The following is a 26,617-nucleotide window of genomic DNA, read 5'->3' as shown; positions in this document are numbered from 1 at the left end:
CATCCATTCTGAAAAGGACACTTGCGCCCCCGCTGGAGTCACACACCCAAGCGCAAAGTGAAGAGGAAGGACCCCTCCGAGCATTTATCCACCTTCACACTTGGAAGTTGTTGCTTGTGTATAAAGGACATTGCAGCTGGCACAAATGAGCAGCTGGGGATTCGAAGCTCTCGTGAATCATCCATCTTTATAGCACCAGGCTCTCCCCTTCCATGCTGAGTAATATGTATCTTCCTGGAGAGTGAAAGGAAGACGCTGAAGAAAGTTGGCTGGGTTGTCATCACCTCACTTCCTCGTGCCAAAGACTGAGCCAATTCACATTACCTCAGATTCATGTAACCATAAGCATTGTGCTTATGGCAAAGTTGTCAGAGGTTGCTCAATACTGTGACACAGCCAGATATTTGGCGTGAGTCCATACTAATCTTTGCGCAACTGGAATCAACCCTCTGTGAGAGTGGAAAAAGTAATCCAAGGACAATAGATTTGGGTTGGCCATTTTGGGCAGTGGGAAGCTCAGGGTGACAAAGTGCTGCTCCAAAACCAGGTCCCCTAATTCTCTTTTCCGGTTTATTTTGTTTCATTTATTTAAAGAATTGCACATCCCCTTTACCATTGTTGACATCCTGGTTGTTTCTTATGGCTATAGGAGCCTTGTACCAAAACATCTAAGACTTCTTCGTGGTTTTCTGTAGAGTAGAAATAGAGTCCTCCAGATGTTATTGGGCTACAACTCCATACCCTCCGACATTTCTCCAATGAAATAGGGACATCCTAAGGAGAAGCAGGACATTCTGGGATCAAATCAGAAACTGGGATGGCTTCTGTAAATTTTGGGACTGTCACTGGAAAATAGGGACACTTGGAGGGTCTGCAACTCCCATAATCTCTGATTTCTCATTGGCCATGCCAGCTGAGCTGGGTGGGAGTCAGAGCCCCCAAAAATCCAGCGCAGCAGTCAGCCGGTCCCCCATTCCTGCTTTAGAAGAACAAAGGGAGAAAACACTATTCCATAAAACAGGAAACTCCCTCTTTGACAGTGAAGCAGGGGCAAAAAGCATGCTGGGACTCAGATACATTGGCAAAGAAAAAGCGCTTTATATGCGCTGTATATGCATTATAACACTGTGACACCAGAGGGCGCTGTGGAGTTCCATTTTTGCCAACCCAATTTCTCATACAATGTTTACAAAACGTTTAACTGAAATTCTTCATTGATGCGTCTAGATCCAGGCGTTGACTCACACGCTGTGGAATGTAATCATGACACTTGCAACGGCGTCTCACTCTGAGGTTGCTTTGTATGTGTTTCTGAGTCCCTGGGTGACTAGTTCGGGAGCGTAAAGTGGTGGCAAAGGTCAATAGTAGGAAAGCAAATATATAATCCATGGTATGTAAACATTTCCAGCTAGCTGAAAGGGAAACACTGTTATTTTTTAAAGTCTATTCTTGGTCATTCTTGGACTATTTTCAGGATAAATGTGAAAGGCAATTCACCCAATAATTAATTAATTCAAGAGGACCTCAATATACTGTGAATGAAAGTTTGACGAGTGTATGGCTTAGTGGAAATGGTTCTGGGGGGGCACACAGCTCCTTCAGGCCACAGCTGTCACTGTTATGTTGCCCTCCTCTGTGCATTTGCTTAACACAATGTGATCCTGGTGAAAGCCATTGTAATAGCTGCAAGGATGTTTACTTAGATAAGTAGACTGCCCTATCCTCGGGGCAGGCTGCATAAATAGTTAGGGTTTCATACCCACTTAGCTATAAAAGCAAATATAACTCAGAGATAGAGAGGGAAGAGGGAGATCAGTATTCCAGCATGTGGAGTATGGTGGGCTAAACGTACCCAGCTCCTTTAACCGTTCCTCATAAGGCTTGGTTTCCAGACCTGTGATCATCTTGCCTGCTCTCCTCCGCACATGTTCCAGCTTGTCAACATCCTTCTTAAATTGTGGTGCCCAATTTGACACCTCCTGGTGGCATGCATGGTAGGCTTAGGCATAAGATGGACACCAACACTAGAGACAGGGTGTATTTCAAACTAAATCAAAGGTTTACTAAAGGGATACTATTTACGTAAGGGAATATTGATACTTATATTGGAGTCTCAAAGGGTCTGATGAGTCAAGGGACTCTTGTTGACAGTAGCCTCTAAATGACTTTTACCTCAGGCCAAATTCCCCAAGCCTCCACCCCAGCCAATTATTCCTACAACTCTGTCCAGCTACGGAGAACAATCTGCCTCTGTATCCCAAGCACCCCTGGTTGAACTTCTGGCTGCTTGGACAGTTTAGCTCACTAGTGTAACCTCCCTCTGGTAATATCTTTATATAGGGCAGCGTCTCAGACTACCTCAGCCACTGGCAACCTTCCCTGAACTTCCCCAGACAAGTATAAATAACACACCGGGTGTTAACATGCAGGCCTCAATTCCCCCCTCAGCTATTATCTGGTCTTATTCTCCACACTTTCCTCCTCAGCACCTTTCTTCCCACCAAATCCTCAACTGTCAAAATCACAACTGTCTCTTTGACTTCCAGCTAACTCCAGACTCCTCAGACTGAATTTACCTGAACCAGGCCCTGCCTAAGAAAGTTTTGCCCAAAAACTACTGTTTGTTGCATGGGCTTGCGACATCTTAACAGTACAAGGCCTCAAACTCTTGCCACAGAGGACACAGGAGTCATTTCTCCCCCTCTTTCCAAACACGTATCTGGCATTTCTCCACAGGTGCTGTTTCTCCTCAAACAGCGAAACAATGCCATTGCCCATCCAAATGGTCACCGAAATGTATTGAGTTGTGGACCCTGACTTGCAATCCTCAGGAAAAACAAAAACATGTTGTCAATTTGCTTTTGGGTTGACCTTCCACAACCACCCACATTCAGTGTTTCTCAAGAAGGTTCCTCAACCCTCTGGAGAGGCATTTTGGGGGGTGAGGTGGGGAAAGTTGGCTTCTGCTTTCAGTACTCAGGAAGAGCCCTCCAAGCCAATATCTGGACACTGGTTTCCTTTTTATTTGGGAGCCTAGAGCAGGCTTCCTCCACCTCGGCCCTCCAGATGTTTTGAGACTACAATTCCCACCATCCCTGACCACTGGTCCTGCTAGCTAGGGATCATGGGAGTTGTAGGCCAAAAACATCTGGAGGGCCGAGGTGGAGGAAGCCTGGCCTAGAGTTTCCATCTGCAAATAACTGGTACCTTCAGGACTTTTGTTGTTAAGAAACAACAATAATAACACTGGGCTGTTTCAGATAACCACAGAATTCGCACCTGAATGTAATCACCTGCTATAAAGAGTAAAAGCAAAGCTATCCTTCTTGGGGCGACAGAGAAGCTTCTCTTTTTGCTGTTGAGGCAGGAGGGCTCAGGATAGTTCAAAACATGCCTTACATGGATTAAATTAAATGGGCTAAATTTATCTTTGTACTTTAGATCAGAGACTTAGATGTCATGTATAATTACACGATACCCTACAAATAATACCTTGCGGAGAGAAAAAGAAATACATTTTATCTTTAGCTCAATTGGTTTGCTGATGCTTTGCCAGGGGTAACCATATACTATGAAGCACATAATCTCTTCTTAATTATTCATTTGCATTTACTGGAAAGATTTTTTTTTTATTATGGATAATATACATTTGAACATTCATTTGCAATTAATACTGCTAATGAGTTATCAGCATGTTCCTAAGAGCAATCCTAGACTCTAGTTATGCCAGCAGAATCTAGCAGAAACCCTGCTATGTTGCAGGTGGAATTCCAAACATGACAGGGAAGCTAGGGGATTGCTCCTAAAACAGACTGTTGTGGGTAGAATAGCAGACCCTCCAAGCGTCCCTGTTTTCCAGGGAATGTCCTGGATTTACAGAAGCCATTCCGGTTTTTTATTTGATCCTGGAATGTCCTGCTTTCCTATACAGTGGTACCTCTGGTTGCGGACACGATCCGTTCTAGGGTGCCATTCGCACCCCAAGAAGTCCGCAACCAGAACGGCGCTTCTGCACATGTGCAAAGCATGATAGAGCACTTCTGTGCATGTGCAAATACTGAAGAATGCTTCTGCGCATGTGTGAACTGCCTGTGCAGAACGCTTTTGCGCATGCGCACGCAGCAAAACCCAGAAGTAAATACTTCCAAGTTTGCCGCATTCTTAACCCCCCCAAAAACATGAAGCGTTCGCAAGAAGAGGTATGACTGTATTTTCATCAGAGAAATGTTGGAGGGTATGGAGTAATGCGACCCCTGAGCCAAGGAGATAAGTAACTATACAACCTTTAGAAGACATCTGAAGGTTCGTTCCCATGTGGCTGGACTTGACCTGTTACCATTTTAATTCCTCTTTAAGAGTGCATTGCATTGTAATCAAAATGGCAGCAGGGGTGAATGTGTGTGGGGCCTGCTTGCCTGCAGGTTCTGCCCCAAGGGTTGTTGGGCACACTTATTAATAATAATAGTAATACATTTTATTTATATCCCACCCTCCCTGGCCAGAGCCGGGCTCAGGGCAGCTAACACCAGTAAAATTACAATAAAAACATAATAGAAAAAAACACACCAATTTAAAATAGAGGTTAAAATGCAATTTAAAATGCAGCCTCATTTTAAAAGTAGCCCATCAATCAAAATTGTAAGGGGAGGGAAACAAGGGTCAGACTGAGTCCAAACCAAATGCCAGGCGGAACAGCTCTGTCTTACAGGCCCTGTGGAAAGATGTCAAGTCCCGCAGGGCCCTAGTCTCTTGTGAAAGAGCGCTCCACCAAGTCGGGGCCAGTACTGAAAAGGCCCTGGCCCTAGTTGAGGCCAATCTAACCACCTTGCGACTTGGGACCTCCAAAGTGTTGTCATTTGTGGACAGCTATTGCAGGAAAGTATTACATATTGAAGGGCATGCTGCAGTTCTACTCATTTCAGGGAAATTGCGCCACTGAATGGGGAATAGTTTCAAGAAGCGCAGCTATGCTACTCTGCTACAGAAAACACAAAACCGGAGCCTTGCTCCTTAGAAGACCAAGAGATTATTTGATACCGCTTCTCGGTAGAATTTGACCAATTATAATTTAATTTCTCTTCCCAGTATAAAGCGGAAGGGAAGAAAATGGAGTATTAAGCATTTAGGGGCCAGCTAATGGGCCATCGACTCTGAAAGGTTTTTCTGTAGGAAACCTTTAAAAAGAAAGTACAGTAAATTAAGACTGCTTTTAGTTTTCTAGAGTATGTTGCGCCCTCTGGTGGGTGATCATGTTCAGAAGTGCTCATAAGGTGACTAAGTAAAGTGAGAAAGCTGCTGGAATTCCTTGTGTCTGATTTAAAAACACATCAGAAAGACATATAAAATAAAAAATAAAAATTCAGAGTGCCTAGATCCTAAGGTCTTGAGATAAAAGATGAGACACAGGCTGGAGGTGATGCTGGGCTGACTTTTGAACATGAAAATGCAAGATTATTTTTCAATGTTCAAAAGCCTCCTCTTTGGTGTATGTAGGATGAGTTAAGAGACCTAAGGCTGCTGCCCTTCTTTCACTACCTCAAAATAGTGCAGCAGGTGCATTGCATCCAAAAAGTCCAAGGTCTGATACCTGACATCTCCAATAAGCAGGATGTTTTGTTGTCACGGTCCGGGTTACAGGCAGTTCGGAGTCCTGGCTTGGTATGTCGGGACCAGGGTAGAGGTCAGGAAGTGGGAATCAGCAGTCCAGGGTCAGCAGTCCAGGGGTCAGGAAGCCAAGAGTCCAAGGGTCAGGATACCAGGAGTCAGGAAGCCAAAGCACAGCTAGGTGGGTAGCACATTGCTGTGGCAAAGAGCAAGAGGGAAAGGCTGGTCTTATATACCCCTCCCAGCCCTTGCCACCAGGTGCTACAAGCATAGCTGTCAACTTTCCCTTTTTCTTGCGAGGAATTCGGAATGAGGGAATTTCCCTTAAAAAGGGGGAAATGTTGACAGCTATGGCTACCAGTCTTCTGTCAAGCCTCACCTGTGTGGCTGCGCCTCGCCCTTCCAGGCCAAACTCAGGAAGGCCCCAGTCCTGCGAGGCCCTACCAGTCACAGGGACTAGCTCCTGCAGGCACTCCTGACATTTGTAGCAGGACCCAGATACAGTGGTACCTCGGGTTAAGTACTTAATTTGTTCTGGAGGTCCGTTCTTAACCTGAAACTGTTCTTAACCTGAAGCACCACTTTAGCTAATAAGGCCTCCTGCTGCTGCCGCGCCGCCACAGCACGATTTCTGTTCTCATCCTGAAGCAAAGTTCTTAACCCAAGGTACTATTTCTGGGTTAGCGGAGTCTGTAACCTGAAGCGTATGTAACCTGAGGTACCACTGTAATTGGTAGACAATGCCCTGCTAGATGAGCCAACGGTTTGAGTTAGTAAAATGCAGCATGCTACTTTTAAGTAAATCCCATTGAATCCAGCGGGGGTTTACTTCTGAGTATACAGGCATTGCATCAGAGCGGATTAAAGGTAACTCAGGAAATCCTGAACAATTGATAGGTAGCTGTGCGCTCCCACCCATGTGATGCATTTATTAATACTGACTGTATTCAGCATGATAAGCCTCGGTTTTTGATTTGATTTTCATTTCTTTGAAATCCTGCTCTTTAAGAATCTTAAACAAACATGCCACAGAACCTGGCTTTGTCTTTTATCAATATTCCTAGAGCCTCTAATGCAAGTAAGTATGTATGAGCCAAGCCATCTTGGTTTCCCTTAATTACACTTGGCAGAACCTCAGACTTTTTAGAAACACACTTTGGGAAAAACCAGTCTGAAAGCAGCAGAGTAATGTTCCGGCAGTTTCTCTTGGGCAACGATAAGAAATTACATAAGACGTGTCCGATGGCAAAAATCGTGCAGTATAATCTTAATTTTTTTACATATAAAAAAGTAGAAACATTTAAAAATGTTAAAATCAGAATGATATGCAATATGGATGGTTTGCTTATACAGAGAAAAATCTGTATCATTGAATTGAAGGAACATCTCTACCCTCATTGTTCAGCCTGGACACTGAGGTCCAGCTCTGAGGGCCTTCTGGAGGCTCCCTCCTTGTGAGAAGTGAGGTTACAGGGAACCAGGCAGAGGGCCTTCTCGGCAGTGGGGCCCAGCCTGTGGAACACCCTCCCACCAGACGTCAAGGAAATAAACAACTACAGTGGTGCTTCGCAAGACGAAAAGAATCCGTTCTGTGATTCTCTTCATCTAGTGGTTTTTTTGTCTTGCGAAGCAAGCCCCTTGACGGATTAGCGGATTAGCGCTATTAGCGGCTTTTAGCGGCTTATCTGCTGATCGGATCAGCTGATAAGTGGCTTAGCGGCTTAGAAAAAGGGGGGGAAAGGGAAAAAAACCAGCAGGAACTCGCAAGACATTGTCGTCTTGCAAAGCAAGCCCATAGGAAATTCGTTTTGCGAAGCACCTCCAAAACGGAAAACTCTTTTGTCTAGCGAGTTTTCCGTCTTGCGAGGCATTCGTCTTGCGGGGCACCACTGTACCGTGGAACCTCTGTTGTCAAAAGTAATCCGTTCCGGAAGACCGCTTGACTTCCGAAATGTTCAACAACCGAGGCGCAATTGCCAGTTGGGAAAATCCATTGAAAAAATGGAGAAACGCACCTCGGAAGCCGTTCGACTTCCAAGGCGCATTCGAAAATGAAAGCATTCACTTCTGGGTTGTCGGCTTTCGAAAGCCGAAATGTTTGACTTTCGAAGCATTTGACAACTGTGGTTCTACTGTATCTGACTTTTAGAAGACATGTGAAGGCAGCCCTGTTTAGGGAAGTTTTTATGTTTGATGTTTTATTGTGTTTTTAATATTCTGTTGGGAGCTGCCCACAGTGGCTGGGGAAACTCAGCCAGATAGGCGGGGTATTATTATTATTATTATTATTATTATTATTATTATTATTATACACTTTATCAAAAGATCACATTTTATGGAGCACTATAATAAAAACATAATAACAGACAGCATATTAATAAAATAATCACAACAACAGTCCCCCACCCACAGCTCTAACTGGCCACAGATTATTTAATGGCCAAAGGCCTGGGTAAAGAGGAATGTTTCTATCTGGTGTCTAATGACATTGTACTGATGGTGCCAGGCGAGTCTCTCTGGGGAGAGCATTCCACAGACAGGGAGCCATCCCCAAAAAGACCCGTTCTTGTGTTGCCACCCTCCCAACCTCTCAAGGAGGGGGTAGATAGAGAAGTTCTTGGATGAGAAGGCCTTGGATGACACGTTCTGGGTCCGGATCGGTTCATATGGGGAGAGGTGGTCCTTAAGGCGTTGGGGTCCTGATCCACGTAAGACTTTATAGGTCAGAACCAGCACTTTGAAGTGGGCCCTGAAACGAATTGGCAGCCAGCGAAGTTGGGACCAGGCTTGACTTTTTGCTTGCCTAGAAAGAGGACAGAGAGGAACATGTGAGTGTGAATGAACTAACCTACTGTACAAAGGGAAAATTCACACTTGTTGCATTGCCCACTTTTTTTGCCTCTTGCCCTGCCCACCACTGGATTGGCCCAGAGGGGAAAGTGGTCCTTAGGGAACCTTTTCATCCCATCTCTACCATAGCAGATACAGTACTTGTTCTGCTAGCACAGCAGCTGTGTATCTCTGCACCCCCATCATTGCATAATTGGTATCTAGGATTTTTCTGCCTTTTGTTAAATCACAGCAAACAGGTATGTGTTGCAATAACTACTGAATAATACAGCAATATCTTTTCTTAAGGCTATAAGAACCGCACATTGTTTTTTAATATTAAAAAATACAACTTTCTTGTTGTGGTCTGGATATCGCTGGCAAATTTTCTGTATCCCAGAGCCATGGAAGCAATTTTTCTAATTATTCATCTGATCTTGTCAGCCAGATAATGTTTTGATCTGGCTAGTGATTCCACCCCCACCCCCAGTTAGGGCACTTTCCAAAACTTGGTTGTACCACTGTGAAATTGGCAGATGCTCTTTTAACTTCCAGCAACTGGCAATTAACATTCTAGCTTCTAGAATGACATGTCTCGTTGATATGTCACCAGGTGTTTATCAAAATAGTTTGCCTCTGAATGGAAGAAACTCTTTCAGTTTTAAAGTGAGTTGATAACCAGTAATTAGTCTTATTTCAGAGATTATCATTGCCCAAAATTGTTTCAGTTTAGGGCACTCTAACCATATATGTTGGAGCCTTTGGTGAAGAGCCATAACTCATTGATGGAGCATGTGCTTTGCATTCAAAAGGTCTCAGATTCAGTCCAGATGAAGTCACATTTTTTTGTTGCCTTAGAAAACACATATTGTTGATTATACCTGAAGGAGCATTTCCACCCCTGTCGTTCAGCCCGGACACTGAGATCCAGCTCCAAGGGCCTTCTAGCGGTTCCCTCACTGCGAGAGGTGAAGTAACAGGGAACAAGGCAGAGGGCCTTCTCGGTAGTGGCGCCTGCCCTGTGGTTTGCCCTCCCATCAGACGTCAAGGATATAAATAAATATACAGCTGAAGGCAGCACTGTACTGGGAGTTTTTTTAATTTTGGTATTTTATTATGTTTTTATATATGTTGGAAGCTGCCCAGAGTGGCTGGAGCAACACAGCCAGATGGGTGAGTTATAAAAAGAAGAAGAAGAGGAGGAGGAGCTTTTTTCTGAAAAGGAAACAGAGGCCTGCTAAGAAAGAAATATCTGTCCTAGATTTCAGGTCTCCAGCACACAATTCTGTCTCCCGCCATTATGGCAGTTTATTGGACCCTTTGAGAGCTGTAAAAGCCCTCTACAAAAAGATCTGTAAAACTGTCTCCTTCTTCTTTCTTCTTTCTCCTCCTCCTTCTCCATTTTATTCATAATTCATACTTGCTCCCTACCAACCCTTTTCTTACCTTGGGCTGCAGCTCCCTTCCGGCATCATTTATTCTTTTCAACAGGTTGGACACTGTAAGTGCTGAGCTATTCTGCCTTCTCTCTGTCACCTGAATAACATTTCTCCATCTTCTCCACACAGAAGACCTATTATTTCTTGTCCTTCATCTTGCTTCAAACATAGAAGAAACATGCCTGTCAACTGTCCCAGAATATGTGGGACATCTGTCCCAAGAAGAATGGCAACTTAAGTTGAATATACACAACTTGCAGACTTAACATATAGAATAAGAGAACAAGAAGCACATATGTTTAAAGACTGGAAAACGTTTATTGAATACATGGGGAATACCGGTGTACAGCTGAAAATCCTGGCAGCATTAAGATAAATTCAACAGTGTAAACAAGTTTTGATGGATGCAATGATAGAATACTTAATGGTATAGTTTTTGTAAAATATGCAGGGATTTATGATATGTAAAATGAACCATGGAAATAGAAGGGAAGTCATTGATATCTTAAGGATGTAGAATAGTATTTTAAATTGTAAAACAGAAAAGTTTATTTTATTCTCATATGTGTGTGTGTGTGTGTGCGCGCGCGCGTGTGTGTGCGTGTGTGTGTGTGAATAAAATATAGGACATCCTGTTTTTTCTCAAGAGAGAACAGCGGTCAAAATGGCCTCCGCAACCTCATGCAATTTGGGGCTGCACTGGGGGGGGGACTGGTGCCCCAAGGCACACATTTTCCTAGGAAGGGAGCTATACCTGGGGTGCCACCACAAAAAAGGCCTTGCTCTGTGCTCCTACCAACATAACTTCCTTTGGTGGTTAGTCCCTCTGAAGCAGATCTTACAAGTAAAGAAACAACACTGAAACATTTTAAGCTACTAATATGAGCATAGCCTGAGTCTAGACTCCTAACAAAGGGATCATCATGTGCCAAGCCAGACATGACCTCTACCCACCCTCTCCCAGCTTACAACACTAGCAAATATTGCTCTGGTCAGTGACATTATCACTCTTGCTCTTGAGAAGAAAAGAGAAACTTGGCTAGTCTTAAGACTTGGGTAAGAAGAAACAACCTACAGTATCGCCTTTCAACCATCCCACCTCCGCACCTGATAAAGATTGGGTAATTGAACATTCTGTCCAGAAAGGTATAGTGTACAAAAGATTCCAAAACAAGAGTGAACTGGAGCTTTAAGTGGCTTTTTAAAAAAAAGTATTGCAAAATGTTCTGCACACCGTTGCTTGTTCAGTCTGTTTACCCTGCAGGTTTCGGGAATCCCTCTTTTCCCCTCCTTTTGTTTACGAGAATCAAAATAAACATGGGAAGTTAATATTTAGCCTTCCATTCTGTTTATTTTTAGGAGGCAAAGGACTGAGTTTGGACCCATTTGGGCAGCCTGTAACGAAGCAACAATGTCTCCTGTCCCACTAATCTTCTGGATGGTTGCTCTAGCCCACACTGTTCTTGCAGGACGTGGTAAGCATCTCTAATATTTTAACAGGACAAAATAGCTTAGAGACTGTGATAGCTTAGAGACTGAAATGTAATGTAGTATGAGATTTTGCAAGTAATAACCCATTTTTTCCTGGTGTTCATAGGAGCCAGCTCCTAGGGGCTGCAGGGGCTTCACCCCCCCCCATAAAATATTTGAGGGGACTGGGCCTCCACAAAGTTGATGGGCATTCCCATTCAAACGCTGTGTGTGCACTGCATCATGGGATTGATTATGCAGGGCAGGGCTAACCTGGGCAAGATGATTCCTATGCTCTGAAGAGTAGTGTGCCTTAATTTCTGTTGGAGCATGCTGGAAGGGACGCGGGTGGCGCTGTGGGTTAAACCACAGAGCCTAGGACTTGCTGATCAGAAGGTTGGCGGTTTGAATCCCTGCGACGGGGTGAGCTCCCGTTGCTCGGTCCCTTCTCCTGCCAACCTAGCAGTTGGAAAGTGCATCAAAGTGCAAGTAGATAAATAGGTACCTCTCTGGTGGGAAGTTAAACGGCATTTCCGTGTGCTGCTCTGGTTCGCCAGAAGTAGCTTAGTCATGCTGGCCACATGACCCGGAAGCTGTACGCCGGCTCCCTCGGCCAATAAAGTGAGATGAGCGCCGCAACCCCAGAGTTGGCCACGACTGGACCTAATGGTCTTTCTTGGTCTTTTTTATGCTGGAATGTCACAATATGATCTAAGTCTAACAAGTCACTTAATTTGACCTGCTTTGCTTAGTATGCATCTGCTTCCATCATTTAATTCAGTTCAGGTGTGTTAACCTGGTATATCATGTGAGGCATGTGTTGTAAAAATAAAGACGCAAGCATATGAGAGAAGCTAACTTGACTTTACCTCTCTTAGCAAAAATTTAGCTGCTGGCACTTGTCAGAGAGCTGTAGCCTCATGAACTATGGATTAACTAAATCCGCTTTGCAAATCTGATTGCAAAGGTTATAAATGTGTGGCAAAATCTGGGAAACTGAATTAGTTCAGTATTAATTTCAAGCCTACATTTCTGAAAGCTTTCCTGTTTCTGCTTCTGCATCATCATAAATGGATTGTTAGAATATTAATTTTTAAAAGGCCAGAGTTCAGAAAGCAAGCCATGATGTAGCCTTTAGCAGAAAAAAGTCACATAAAAAGTCAGTGGTAAATATTGTAACATGGTTGTAATTTATTTATTTAGTGGATAGCACCGGGCATGACTTCAGGGACATCAGATGTTTGAAAAGAAGGTGGGGAGATATTCACAAGGGCAGATATAGTTCTGTGAGTGGGCCCTCAAAGAATCCAGTAAAAGAAAGGTGATTTTGGTCGGTGCATTCTTATTGATAAAGCTTTCAGCCAAATAATTGGTGAATTATTTCCCCATCAGCACGTGTAACAAATGGGTCAAGTGTAGATCTTCTCTCTGCCAATTTTCCGTTTTTTTTTTTTGGTGGGAGAAACCATATCCTTTCTCCCTCTTTCCTTTGAACTACTCTGAGCAGTAGTGCTAGTCAAGGGGCCCGAGGGTCAACTTCATATACTGATGGAGGTTGATGCGGGATTAAAATGGATCACAGTCCTGCTGCCAGTTATGCCTTCAGTACACCACCTTTATGTGATGAACCAAAGGCACAATGTGCTCATATTATTATTACCTGTTTATTTGGTTGCTTCAAAACATGGGGATGCTATAGCTGTTAATGAATACAAAGCATTATAAATACAGTACTTGGTGTCTTCTAGGCTGTCCCAGACCACCTGAAATACCATTGGCTACTGCTGACGTACAGAAGGAAGAATTCAATACGGGAGAGGAAATTACATACCACTGTAACCCTGGTTATGTGCCTTACTCAGGCTCAAGGAGCTATACATGCCCTTGGTCTGGTAGATGGCCTATTGTTACATTTAGATGTATACGTAAGTACATTCTTTCTATAATGTGTCTTGCTGGTTTTTTTTGCTTACCATAACCTATTCGAGTAAGAACTATTCATTTTACAAAATACAAAGCAAACCTTGTACAGTGGTACCTCGGGTTACAGACGCTTCAGGTTACAGACGCTTCAGGTTACAGACTCCGCTAACTCAGAAATATTACCTCGGGTTAAGAACTTTGCTTCAGGATGAGAACAGAAATCGTGCTCCAGCAGTGCAGCAGCAGCGGGAGGCCGCATTAGCTAAAGTGGTGCTTCAGGTTAAGAACAGTTTCAGGTTAAGACCTCCAGAATGAATTAAGTTCTTAACCCGAGGTACCACTGTATTTAGTTAGTATACAGAATTTGTCTGTCTTCAGAAACCCTTCTCTCTAATGCTTGATACCTCAGCAAAAGTATGAGAATTATATTTTATTAACTTCACTCTGGAAGAGGCAATACATTATACTCACAGGGTGTGTTTTAGAGCTCAGCCGCGGTAACACTTTGCCACAACGGCTATTTCAAGCACGTGTAATAAGCTTCTGATTTCTGCATTGAAATCCCCTGGATATCAGTGTAGATACATCATCACCATCACCATCATAATTTCTATTGTTTATACTCCGCCATTCTGGCTAGGTTGCCCCAGGCACTCTGGGCGGCTTCCCACACATAAAAACATAATAAAACGTCAAACATTAAAAACTTACTGATACAAGGATGCCTTAACATTTCTTCTAGAAGTTGTGTAGTCCTTTATGTCCTTGACATCTGATGGGAGGGCATTCCACAGAGAGGGCACCACTGCCGAGAAAGCCCTCTGCCTGGTTCTCTGTAACTTCACTTCTCACAGTGAGGGAACTGCCAGAAGGTCGTCAGAGCTGGACCTCAGTGTCCAGGCTGAAAAATAGGGGTGGGGATGCTCCTTCAGGTATATAGGGCCAAGGCTGTTTAGGGCTTTAAAGGGTCAGAAACACCACTCAGAAACATACTGGGAGCCAGTGAAGATCCTTTAGGATCAGTGTTATATGGTCCTGGCAGCTGCTCTCAGTTACAAGTCTAGCTGTTACATTCTGGATTAGTTTTAGTTTCTGAGTCAACTTCAAAGGTAGCTCCATGTAGAGAACATTGCAGTAGCCCAAGATAACCAGAGCATATACCACTTTGGCAAGACAGAGATGGTGATGTGGTTATATATAATAGTTTCAAGAAAGTAATATTTAAATGTTTTAACTCAACCTACTGCAAGATGATGTTTGGATAGAAATCTCAACAAGCACACATTTCCTGGCATAGGCCATTTCTCAAGGTGACCAAAAGCTATCTGTTATGTACTGAGTTGAATAGGATCCAAACTGCAGCAGTCTGATTGGTCCTAGAACAATAGGATCCAAATTGCAGCAGTCTGATTGGTCCTAGAACAATAGGATTCAGAATGCAGCAGTCTGATTGGTCCAAGAACAATGCAGCAGTATGATTGGTTGGCAGGAACCACCCAACCATGCTCCAGATATAAGTGAATCCACAACCTGATTGGCTTACAGTAGAATTCCAGAATTAACCAATCATGTGCAGCCCATTGTGTAAATAATGTATATAGCAGATACTTTGAGGGGACATCCATTCATTCCTCCTCACCACTATGAGCTGAATAAAGAGCATGAAATCACTTTGCGACTCTGAGTATATTTCACTATCTGTATTCTGTATTCCAGCCTAAAGCTGGATTGAATAAATCAAGGAAAATAACGCACATCTAGGAAAATCAGGAAGAAAGGTGCAACTATCTTACCCAAGAAAGGAAACTAGCTGGGACTTTTCTGATTCGGTGAGATTTAAAGAAAAAACAAGAAAGAGACAAGAATACACGTGGTTGGTCATAGAATCATAGTACAGTCATACCTTGGAAGCTGAAGAAAATCTGTTCTGGAGGTCCATTTGACTTCCAAAATGTTTGACAACCAAGGTGTGGCTTCTGATTGGCTGCAGGAGCTTTCTGCATGCAATCAGAAGCCGCGGAGCCACGTCAGACATTTGGCTTCCAAAGAATGTTCGCAGACCAGAACACTCACTTCTGTGTTTGCAACTTTTCGGAGCCAAAACAGTCGACTCGCAAGTCATTTGGCTTCCAAGGTATGACTGTATTGTAGAGTGGAAAGTACCCTGAGGGTCATTTAGTCAAATGCAGGAAATGCCTGAATCCTGTCCACATCCTCGAGCTATGCAACCTTTTAAAATATCCATACAACAAGCAGTCCTCAGTGGTACATCCCCTCAATTTGTAATAGCTGTGGAATCCAAGGTAGAACAAACCCAAGTAGTGTTGTGCTGTGTTTCACAGCATAGTCGCAATGGACCACAAAGTGGTCCATTTATCGCCATCATATGTTGATCATCCCTTTTAAATTGTTCCTGAGAATTGCTTTTAACAGCTATGCAACGGGCAGAAACAATAGTTAAAGCTTTCCTTGCAAAGATGGGAAAAGCTGTCACTATTGCTTTCTGCCTGCCATGTGGTTGTTAAAAGCATTTCTAAGGGAGGGTCCCTCATAACGTGAGCCTTGTACAAAACTGAAGTAAGGCAAACAGTTCTGAATGCGACTTTATGATGTGTGACAGGAACAGCTTTTGCACTGCAAGTTGCATCAGAGAAACAACTTAGGAACATTTGAATGCATTATTTCTGTTTTGCCAGTATTGTACGCTGGTTTCAGGAGAGTGGCGAGTCCTACATATCAACTGCTTCCTGATATATTTAACTGCGGGCACCAAAAATTAAACACAGTAGGGTCTCAGACATGCAAAAACAGGTACCTGACCACCACTGAGCTACCACTTTTACTCTGTAGGAGTCCATACTATTTAGGGATTTGATGTACTCTTCACGTGGTCACACGCTTAAGTTCATTGGGTGCTAATCTATCCCCAAGAGATTGTTGTGATTAAAATACACAGTGGCTCTTTTGGAATGACTTGAATGCCTCTGTTCTGGAAATGAACAAAAATAATGAAACATTGTCTTATACTAAAACAGCAAAAAAATGTTACTACCCTGGACCTTTGGAAAATGGAGAGACGGAACATACAGACCTCACCTACCAGAGTTCTATAAGGTTTTCGTGTCATCCAGGGTAAGTTGTGCGGCGGTGTTCTATTTAAAGGAGCAATTCCAATCCCATGGATTTTTGCTGTCCCCGCCAGGGACAGGTAGCATATAGGCAAGAAGATTAAAACCTCCACATCCTGCATATGGATCTGGAGAATGTTATGTTATTTTGTCTGAAAAGAAATAAGAACAAATAAACTGTAGTTACAACAAATATCCATGCCCAAATGTCAAAAAGCTTGGCAAGGGCTGCTGAATCTCATTCCAGTGGATGAGATTGCTCTTACTTGGCCATCTGTTGGTGTAGGAGTATGTAAGCTTCTGATTTAACACAGAATTGTTCAGTGAGTTATATGTAGCTTAGGCTATATTACACATTTTGGTGTTAATTGGCAAAAGTGAGAATAGCCTCAAAGGCGACTCTTGGCAATTTTCTAAGTATCTATAAAGTGTGAAGTAAAAGAAACAGCACCAAAATCAAGGCCATCACTGGGCCATATTAGAAACTCCATGTGGGATACCCAACCCAGCTGGTTTTGGGGTTTTTTTGTCAATCACGAGTGCAAAATATTTTTTAAAACTGCTGTTATAGATGTGTTTTATTTCTCAGGTATATTCTTCAAGGGAAGGAAACCGCACAATGCCTGGCAGATGGACAGTGGAGTGAAAAATTACCCAAATGCCAACGTATGTGAGAAATGAGTTCGTTTTGTGTATGAAGATGTATTGGGCCGACTGACCTACTCATGGGGGTATCAAATGTAGCAACTTTTGTACATGTGTAATGTTAAGACATCCTGGATAAAGGTCTGGGTATCGTGATGTCTTGGAACCAGGTTATTTGAAGGACTGCCTGAACTCCTGTCAGATTAGCTAATCATGGAGGCCTTGCTTGTGGGCTCGCTGGGTAAGGTCCAAGGTCCATCAGGTTGGTGCTTGCAGGAGATAAGACCTTCTCAGTGACGGAATTCCCTTCGCACAGGAAGTGCGCTTAGCTCAATTGTTTTTAAATGACACACAGAAAAACCCAGCTTTTCACATTCACTTTTAACTGATTAATTTGAGGTTCGTCTAGGGTATTAAGCATGATTTAACAGCTGGTGCTGTTTTTCTGTTCTATTTTCTATAATACAGCTACTTTTTAGAGAGAATTGTGAAATTTTCTTTTCATGTGTGTTTATGATATGAACAACCTGTGTGGTCTTGAAAGGTTATGTACAATTTCTTAAATAGATACTGTATGGGTACCTTTTCCATTCAAAACAGTAGAGTCATACTCTCAAAATAGATAATTGTACAGTGCTTCTACATCCCCCCCCCCATCTGTTCTGGATTACCTCTCAATTCACTGCAGATGATTGTGTGTGTTTGTGTGTGCAGGAGGAAAATTCTTTTCCCAGAGTGGAAGTCATTCTGCATCTGCAATTATTTCATTGGATTCAATCCATTGGTCTCACACAGCACTTTTGATAGCCACATATTGCGAAGTACCCAATCTCTTCTCCGCCCCTATTTCCATATTTTTCATATGCTTCTGTGTTCCTGATACATCTCCCAATGATAAAAGAGATATAATCTGAGCAAGCAGCTTGCATTTTAAACTCACCTAAATCATAGCACCATCATGACTACAGGAATAATTTTTTTTATTGCTGATTTCGTTGCAGAAAAGGTTCGTGTATTTTAAAAATGTAAATAATAAAATGAGTTTCTGCAATCAGGCCAATATCTAGCCAGCCATACTCTTAACAGGGCTTGTTTCTATTGCTTTACAGGTAGTCATTGGGGGCAGGGGGAATCCAGCAAGGCCCTTGATTTTGGCCCTGAGGTTCAGCTCTAGCTGCAACACTGCTTTCAAGCAAGCCTGTGCAGAGCTTGTCTAAGGCCTGGGGTGAGAGAAAGTTATAAACATTCCTGGCATGACAGCGTAAACCTCCTTAGCCCTCCAAGGCCAAGGCAATGTGTACCCGGCTGCCCCACACTCTGCATGGGCCTGCTTTCAAGTATAGTCATACCTTGGAAGTCAAACACAATCCGTTCTATGAGTCCATTCGACTTCCAAAATGTTCGGAAACCGAAGTGCGGCTTCTGATTGGCTGCAGGTAGCTCCTGCAGCCAATCGGAAGCAGCGGAAGCCACGTCGGACGTTCGGCTTCCAAAAATAGTTCGCAAATCAGAACACTCGCTTCCAGGTTTGCGGCGTTCGGGAGCCAAAACATTCGAGAACTAAGCTGTTTGAAAACCAAGGTACAACTGTATTAGAACTCTCTCTCAGTTCTTAGAAAGAGAAACCTTTTTTTAAAAAAAAATGATGGGGAAGACACTTGTTTTATTTTCTCTTTGTAAGAAATGAATCAGCATCACCCTTGGTGGTGAGTTATGTGAAGTACCAATTATATCCCATGTATATTTGAAGTCCCCTCCCCATTAATCCCTGAATGGCTACATTTCCCACTGATCTTTTACAATATCCGTGAAACTAATTTTGGCTAAACATATCCAAAAGTGAGCTTCAATATAGGAACAGAAATATATTGGGGGCCTCAGTGTGTTTTGGGGGAAAGCCTGCAGACTTGGTGTACAGTTGCCGTGTTTTGGTCTTTCACATTTACAATTCTCTTTAAGAGAAGTGCACTAGATGCCCACTCAAACCTTCCAGCCACCTTAGCTTATGTTAACTAATCAAGAGATTTTTTTTTACAGGCGAAGCAAATACTCCGACGTATCAGAATGAATTCCGTAAGAACAGGAGTGTTTTATAAGATATTTAGCCAAATAGGCACAAGAGTAAAGTTTTTACACTGCGTCAAATAAATTTGCTTTTTTCCTTTTTCCTCCAGCTGTCGTTTGTCCTCCACCTCCAGTTTCTGAATTTGGAGCCCTTTCTTACCGTAAACTTGTGCCTGGAAATGTATCAGTCTTCCAAGACGTAATCAAGTTTGAGTGCTTACCGCCTCTTGCTTTGTTTGGAAACGAAACAGCCAAATGTCTGGCCAGTGGAAACTGGAGTGAACTACCTGAATGCAGGTGTAAGTCCTCTAAATATAATGTTGCTATTTGAAAGACTGCTTGGGTATGCAAATTCTCTCTTTTTGCCTTCCCCCCATGGCCTCTAAACCATAGCAATCTTTTTCTTCCCCCTAACACAGCCGTAGAATGTCCATATCCAGAGCAAATAGAAAATGGGTTTATAAACTTTGCTCTTCGTCGTACTTACAAATACAAAGAATCTGTGCAATATGGCTGTAATCCTCCATATGTACTGGATGGGGCTTCAGAATCCAGTTGTGAAAAAACAGGAACCTGGTCAACGAAACCAGCTTGCAGAGGTAAAACTTAGCATCTGATGTATCTAACCATACGGCGGCTTTTCATTTTTGAAAAAGTGACCCAGGGAGGAATTCAGCATAGCACTAGAGCAATTGTTTTCTGAGCGCAAGCTTTTCAGTTTGCCAAATAGAATGATCCCTTTCCTTCTCCCTTTGTGCGCTGTTCTAGTAATTCTGCAGAACCGCACGCTCCTATCAGTTTCAGGGAGCGAAGGGGTGCATTTGAGGGGGGGAGCCTTATTGTGGACATTCTCGTATGGCCTTCCACAAGCGGAATTAGTTAGTGGAATCCCGTTCCCAGCTTTTCGGATATCTTTATGTCATAAAGCTTATGTATTTTTCATGCAATCATAAAAGTCAGCCGGTTGTAAGACAATGAACCTAGACTGTAAATACAAATCAGTGTTGCCTGTTGTGCTGTATATGAATTCAGCATCCGTAAGCTCATAACTCTTGAGCTACCCTCTGTATAGATGCCCATTAGGACTCTCCTGCCAAGTTGTTATGTGTGCCTACCTTAACAAGAACAATTTCACAGTACAACGTGAACACATCCGGGTTGCAGTCTAGGCAAAGCTTCTTGTTGTTGTTTAGTCGTTTAGTCATGTCCGACTCTTCGTGACCCCATGGACCAGAGCACGCCAGGCACTCCTGTCTTCCACTGCCTCCTGCAGTTTGGTCAAACTCATGCTGGTAGCTTCGAGAACACTGTCCAACCATCTCGTCCTCTGTCGTCCCCTTCTCCTTGTGTCCTCAATCTTTCCCATCAGGGACTTTTCCAGGGAGTCTTCTCTTCTCATGAGGTGGCCAAAGTATTGGAGCCTCAGTTCAGGATCTCTCCTTCCAGTGAGCACTCAGGGCTGATTTCCTTCAGAATGGATAGGTTTGATCTTCTTGCAGTCCATGGGACTCTCAAGAGTCTCCTCCAGCACCATAATTCAAAAGCATCAATTCTTTGGCAATCAGCCTTCTTTATGGTCCAGCTCTCACTTCCATACATCACTACAGTGGTGCCTCACAAGACGAAATTAATCCGTTCTGCGAGTCTCTTCGTCTTGCAGTTTTTTCGTCTTGCGAAGCACGGCTATTAGCGGCTTAGCGGCTATTAGCGGCTTAGCGGCTATTAACGGCTTAGCGGCTATTAACGGCTTAGCGGCTTTAAGAAAAAGGAAACAAACTCGCAAGAACTCGCAAGACATTTCGTCTTGCGAAGCAAGCCCATAGGGAAATTCGTCTTGCGGAACTACTCAAAAAACAGAAAACTCTTTCGTCTTGCGCGTTTTTCGTCTTGCGAGGCATTCGTCTTGCGAGGTACCACTGTACTGGGAAAACCAAAGCTAGATGTTATTAATGTGGTCCATTGTTTTGAGTGGGGCTTAGAAACATTTACCAGACCCTTAAATATATTACATGTATATTTATAATGATATGTAATAGTTATCTACAATAGGTGCAATCTTACGGTTGTCAGTAGTAGACATCGCTTCTTGCACGTGATCTGCTGCTTAAGAACATGTAAGCAATGCTTAGAGGGACAGAACCCTTTTGTCAATGCAGATAGAAGAGGTTGGTAGGAAAATAACAAAGATTACTTGAGGAGGATTCATCAGGTCAATTTTGCTTGATTTATTCATAAATTCATTTGTCTGAATAATGATGTCATTCACCCCATAAGTGCATTTGTATTATTGCTGAAGCATCTGACTGATCCAAGATATGTGCTTGTTCAACCATACTGTTCGTATCTCTTTCCCACCCCCTTGTAGCACCATGTGCCATACCAGTAAAAAGGGCTACAGTATTATACAATGAGCAGAAACTAAAGGTACAAGACCATCTCAGGGATGGAATAAAACATGGTGAGACCATCTGGTTTTTCTGCAAAAATAAAGAACAGCAGTGTAGTTACACTGTACCTACTCAATGCATAGATGGCACTCTTTCGGTCCCTGCCTGCTTCAAAGGTAAGATCAAGCTGGGTTTTCCACCCCCTTTTTGTAAAATAAATAAATAAAAATCATTTATTGTGGTCTATGTTAACCGGAAGCAAATTACTCAGCTGACAATTTAGTATGCTAAAGCAAAGTGCAAGAGGCACGCTATTTTTGTGTTTACACACCTCCTGTCATGTATTGGGATGCACTGATGTCTCAGAAGCTTAGGCTGATGAAAAGACTCCAAATATCCAGAGCACTGATCATACCATTTTGAAACACGAGAAAACAACCAGTCTGCCTCCATCCAATGCTTTTGAGTGGGACTGAAGAACCAACAAGTGGGGAAGAGGGATTATGTGCAGTCTATACAAGCAAGCCTAGCTCTTCCATCCTGGGTAGAATCTACACACGTTAAAAATGTTGTGAAAATGCTTTTTTAACAAAAAATCGTTTTGAAAAATGCATTGAATTTGCTTTAGCTCACAGTCACCATCTAGTGTCACAATTGAATATTGCACTTTACAACACATTCAAAATGTATTACAGTGGTACCTTGGGTTAAGTACTTAATTCGTTCTGGAGGTCCGTTCTTAACCTGAAACTGTTCTTAACCTGAAGCACCACTTTAGCTAATGGGGCCTCCTGCTGCCGTCGGAGCACGATTTCTGTTCTCATCCTGAAGCAAAGTTCTTAACCCGAGGTACTATCTCTGGGTTAGCGTAGTCTGTAACCTGAAGCGTATGTAACCTGAGGTACCACTGTACTTGCAGCTGTATAGCTGAGTCCCTAATCTCTCCTAAACAGCAATGGGAGTAGAGCAGGGGTCAGCAAACCTTTCCAGCAGGGGGCCAGTCCACTGTCCCTCAGACCTTGTGGGGGGCTGGACTATTTTTTTTTGGGGGGGGGGATGAACGAATTCCTATGCCCCACAAATAACCCAGAGATGCACTTTAAATAAAAGCACACATTCTACACATGTAAAAACACCAGGCAGGCCCCACAAATAACCCAGAGATGCATTTTAAATAAAAGGACACATTCTACTCATGTTAAAACATGCTGATTCCCGGACTGTCCGCGGGCCGGATTTAGAAGGTGATTGGGCCAGATCTGGCTCCTGGGCCTTAGTCTGCCTATCCATGGAGTAGAGCAAAGCATTAAAAGTACTGATACTGGTTTCAGTCTACAGAACTGACCTGATGGACCCGTGTTGTAGATATTTTTTTTTGCACTTAACAGAGCCAGTGTAAAGGGTTAGCCCATGTGGTTGAGCATCCGTTGAGGGCCCACATCCCTGCAGGGTGAGCCCACTACAAACTCAGCTGGTCATTTTTTTAAAAAACCAAGTCTACAGTGGTACCTCGGGTTAAGTACTTAATTTGTTCCAGAGATCCGTTCTCAACCTGAAACTGTTCTTAACCTGAAGCACCACTTTAGCTAATGGGGCCTCCTGCTGCTGCCGTGCCGCCGGAGCACGATTACTTTTCTCATCCTGAAGCAAAGTTCTTAACCCGAGGTAATATTTCTGGGTTAGTGGAGTCTGTAACCTGAAGCGTCTGTAACCCGAGGTACCACTGTATTTCATTCCGATGTTCCCAGACAAAAAGGAAATGGCTTTGTCTGCGACGTAGTTATTTGCATTAGATTCCGGCCCAAACATCCAATGCTGCATTTAGCATATATGTAAATAAGAAGCTAATTAAGACAAAACAACCAAGGTGGTTATTTTCTGTAGTGTTCATATCCTGAGAGCAGTGCTTTTTTTCTGAGGGGACACATACCCCTAAACATTTTGTGAATCTTTGTACTTTTGTCCATTTACTGGATTAATTTCCCCCAATTTGAACTATGAAATGGTGATTTTCTTGAGTCAAAATGAGAGTACCCCTAAACATTTTTTTAAAGAAAAAAAAGCACTGCCTAAGAGACAGCTCCCATTCTTGCCTAGCACAGAGCTTGGATAAGTGGCATAAGAGAAGAATTTAGGTTATCCACCTGCCTAATTTATTTCCTTCCTAAATTGACTTCAGAAACACTGGCTGATATACAAATCAATATGGCTAACCTGATCCAAAACACCCACCCACCCCACTCACACACGAAAACAAAGATCACCACAGCCAATCACAAACAAACAATCACACCCTAGGCCAACCCCAACCTCTCTCACCACCGAAGGAACACAAGTGAACAACACAAACAACGCTGACACCAAACACTACATACATTAAGCATAATAGAAACATCGCCACCCGACCCCACCCCCACCCATCTACCCTCCCTCCACCCCCCTTCCCCCCTTTTTTTCTTCTCCCCCTAATGTCTCAACAAATGAAACGGATTTGTAAAAACGTTACATGGAAAAAAATACGAGGCATTACACTTACTTCTGTAAAACAAGAAAATCCTTAATAAAATATTTTTTTTAAAAAAAAGAAACAGTGGCTGACTCTTTTCACTTCAGGGCTGGTATTAGAGAAGCATAGCTCTTGAGCCCAAATATACATGTAGAGGGAAGCCCGAATTTATGTATAAACATATAAACAAATTCAGGTGGCAAGCACATACAAGGGGCTGTATCAAACATGGGTTCCATGAACTGACTTCTGCTCAGAAATTATTTTCCTCCACCTAAAGGCTCTCCAAAGGGTTGGGAGAACCTACCAAACATTGCAGGCTGTCTTATGGGGCTACAGTGGGGAAGGGAATCGACTGAAATCAGGAACTTTGTGTGAGCATTGCACAATTCCTATGCCAGATTTCCAGCAATTCCTTTCTTTTTGTGGGGCATAGGAGGCTGTAGCTGGGAGGACAAGATCTCAGTATTCCCCCCCCCCCATGATTAAACCTTAATAATTTTATTTGGTATAGCTTTATTTGGAAAAAGAAAAATGCTATACTTTTGCCTGTTAATATACTAAGTTGCTTCATCTTTTGCATGGACTGATGATCACTGTTCTGCCCATCTGTACACAAAGCATATGAATGTATGTGTATCATATTTTGAGTTATAAGTATCTTAACGAAATGTTCATTTTTTCTTGAATAGAACGTGGGTGGTTTTCAACCTTGGTGAAAACAGATGTAGCAGACATGACACCATGCGAGAACATCAATTGAAGAGGATATCTCCAAGTGTTGTTTGAAAAAGGATCCACATGAATGGTACAAAGGGGTTCCTTCTAGATAAAACCTACATGCAATGCAAGCACAACCCTACCAGCTTATTCTAAACTGCCCCTTTAAAGCAACTTTCCATCAAAATTGCCTTTAAGCTACATCATCTTGTGCTAATTTTGTCCTCATTCTTTTTAAGAAACATGCTTTTAGCCTGCCTACAGGAAATAAACATGTAGCAGTTAACATACATTTGAAAAGCTGTGTGAACCAGCAATAGTTGATTGCTCTGTTAATGTAACCAGGGTCTCTCTTTGTGGCAAATCAGTTTCAAGTATGATGTAATTACATAATATTGCATTATTAGGTTTTAAATAATTTTCTTGATGAAAATGTTGTTAATTTGTGAGCTGGGCTAGAAAGGGCTAGCAACAAAGGGAGCTGACTACTGTTTTCTCCAGACTTCACCCAGCACAAGCACATCAGGGTATCTGCTACCTGAATGATCCGCTGTAGCCTTGTGGAATGGAGCTTCCCCCAGGAGACACAGCCTGTGGAGGCAATCATTGCCCCTTGTAGCTGGGCTAGGAGGAAAAACATCTGGGTTTTGAAACAAGATCTCTCTCATCCCTGTGTATCTTGAAAGACATACCTGTGGCAGGTTCACAGTGTTCGTCTGCGTGTCTATCCATGCTCCCAGGTGAAGCATGAGCTGTGCAGGTGTCAGCTGGCTATTTTTTAGATTAATGTGGAAACAGTCCCCAGTCCCCTCCAGATCCTGCTGTCCCTGGGAGCCTGGTCTGATCAGGATGTTGGCTAAATAAGCAAATGCATGGACCACCTATATCCTCAGACAGGCCACAACTGCTACAAATACCTACATGAATACACTCGGTGCTGCACACAAGCCAAATCAGGAGAGTTGTATTCATAGTGAAGTCCCTGGTATGCAAATCTCACATACTGGTGATGAAGCTGATGAAGTGGTATGTGAAGACAGGCCTCTGTGAGATCCAATGTGGCTTGGGGCTTTTCAGTACAGTGGTACCTCGGGTTAAGAACTTAATTCATTCCGGAGGTCCGCACTTAACCTGAAATTGTTCTTAACCTGAGGTACCACTTTAGCTAATGGGGCCTCTTGCTGCCTCTGCGTCACTGGCACACGATTTCTGTTCTCATCCTGAGGTAAAGTTCTTAGCCCGAGGTACTATTTCTGGGTTAGCAGAGTCTGCAACCTGAAGCGCCTGTAACCTGAGGTACCACTGTATTGTCTTTGACCCACTTTAGATTCAGAATTGCCCTCCAGTCCCCAATTTCCTGGGAATGGTGACTAGAATGGAATAGCAGGCATGGCCCCGGGAAAACAGGCTCTATCATTTATATGCTTCTCAGATTCTTGATGGCATCAGCTATTATTTCTGAAGCCTTTTGGACCTGAGGGAGGAGAAGGAATAAGGTAGGAGAATTGGGCAAATTCAAACTGGTGTCCTTCTCTGACAATGGCCAAGGTCCATTGATCCCTGTTGGTGCTGAGCCACAATGAAGCAAAGTGCTGGAGTTCTGGTCAGGCCTGTAGCTGGTGCTGTGGGTCTGATGCCTCCCCACCCTTATGTCAATGAATTGTTACGAATTGTTACTGTATCCAGAAGCCAACACAATAGGATTAAGAAACGAAACATGAAAAAGGACAATAATAAAGTGTGTGCAGATCAAGCTACTTAACAATATACCAATCAGAACATCTGGGGAGGGGGGAGAGACAAGGAACAATTATCTAGACCACGGGTGTCAAACACAAGGCCCGCGGGCCGAATCCGGCCCGCCAGACCTCGTCATGTGGCCCGTGTAGCCGCCGCCGACCG

General features: G+C 43.1%; 1 protein-coding gene across 1 annotated transcript; it reads left to right on the top strand.

Annotated features, from left to right (window-relative positions):
• The first annotated feature begins 11,231 nt into the window (after positions 1-11,231).
• Positions 11,232-25,148, top strand: APOH (apolipoprotein H). Its single transcript, XM_081181468.1, has 8 exons — positions 11,232-11,347; positions 13,091-13,267; positions 16,301-16,397; positions 16,983-17,059; positions 19,213-19,401; positions 19,522-19,701; positions 21,468-21,665; positions 24,688-25,148. The coding sequence occupies exons 1-8, from the start codon at positions 11,284-11,286 to the stop codon at positions 24,756-24,758; spliced, it is 1,053 nt and encodes a 350-aa protein (XP_081037594.1). The 5' UTR covers positions 11,232-11,283; the 3' UTR covers positions 24,759-25,148.
• Positions 25,149-26,617: the final 1,469 nt, after the last annotated feature.

Source organism: Podarcis bocagei (assembly GCF_964188305.1).
Source record: "Podarcis bocagei genome assembly, chromosome: 2".
Lineage (NCBI taxonomy): Eukaryota > Metazoa > Chordata > Lepidosauria > Squamata > Lacertidae > Podarcis > Podarcis bocagei.
Note: the sequence above shows the minus strand (reverse complement) of the source record. Positions and strands in the feature narration are given on the sequence as shown.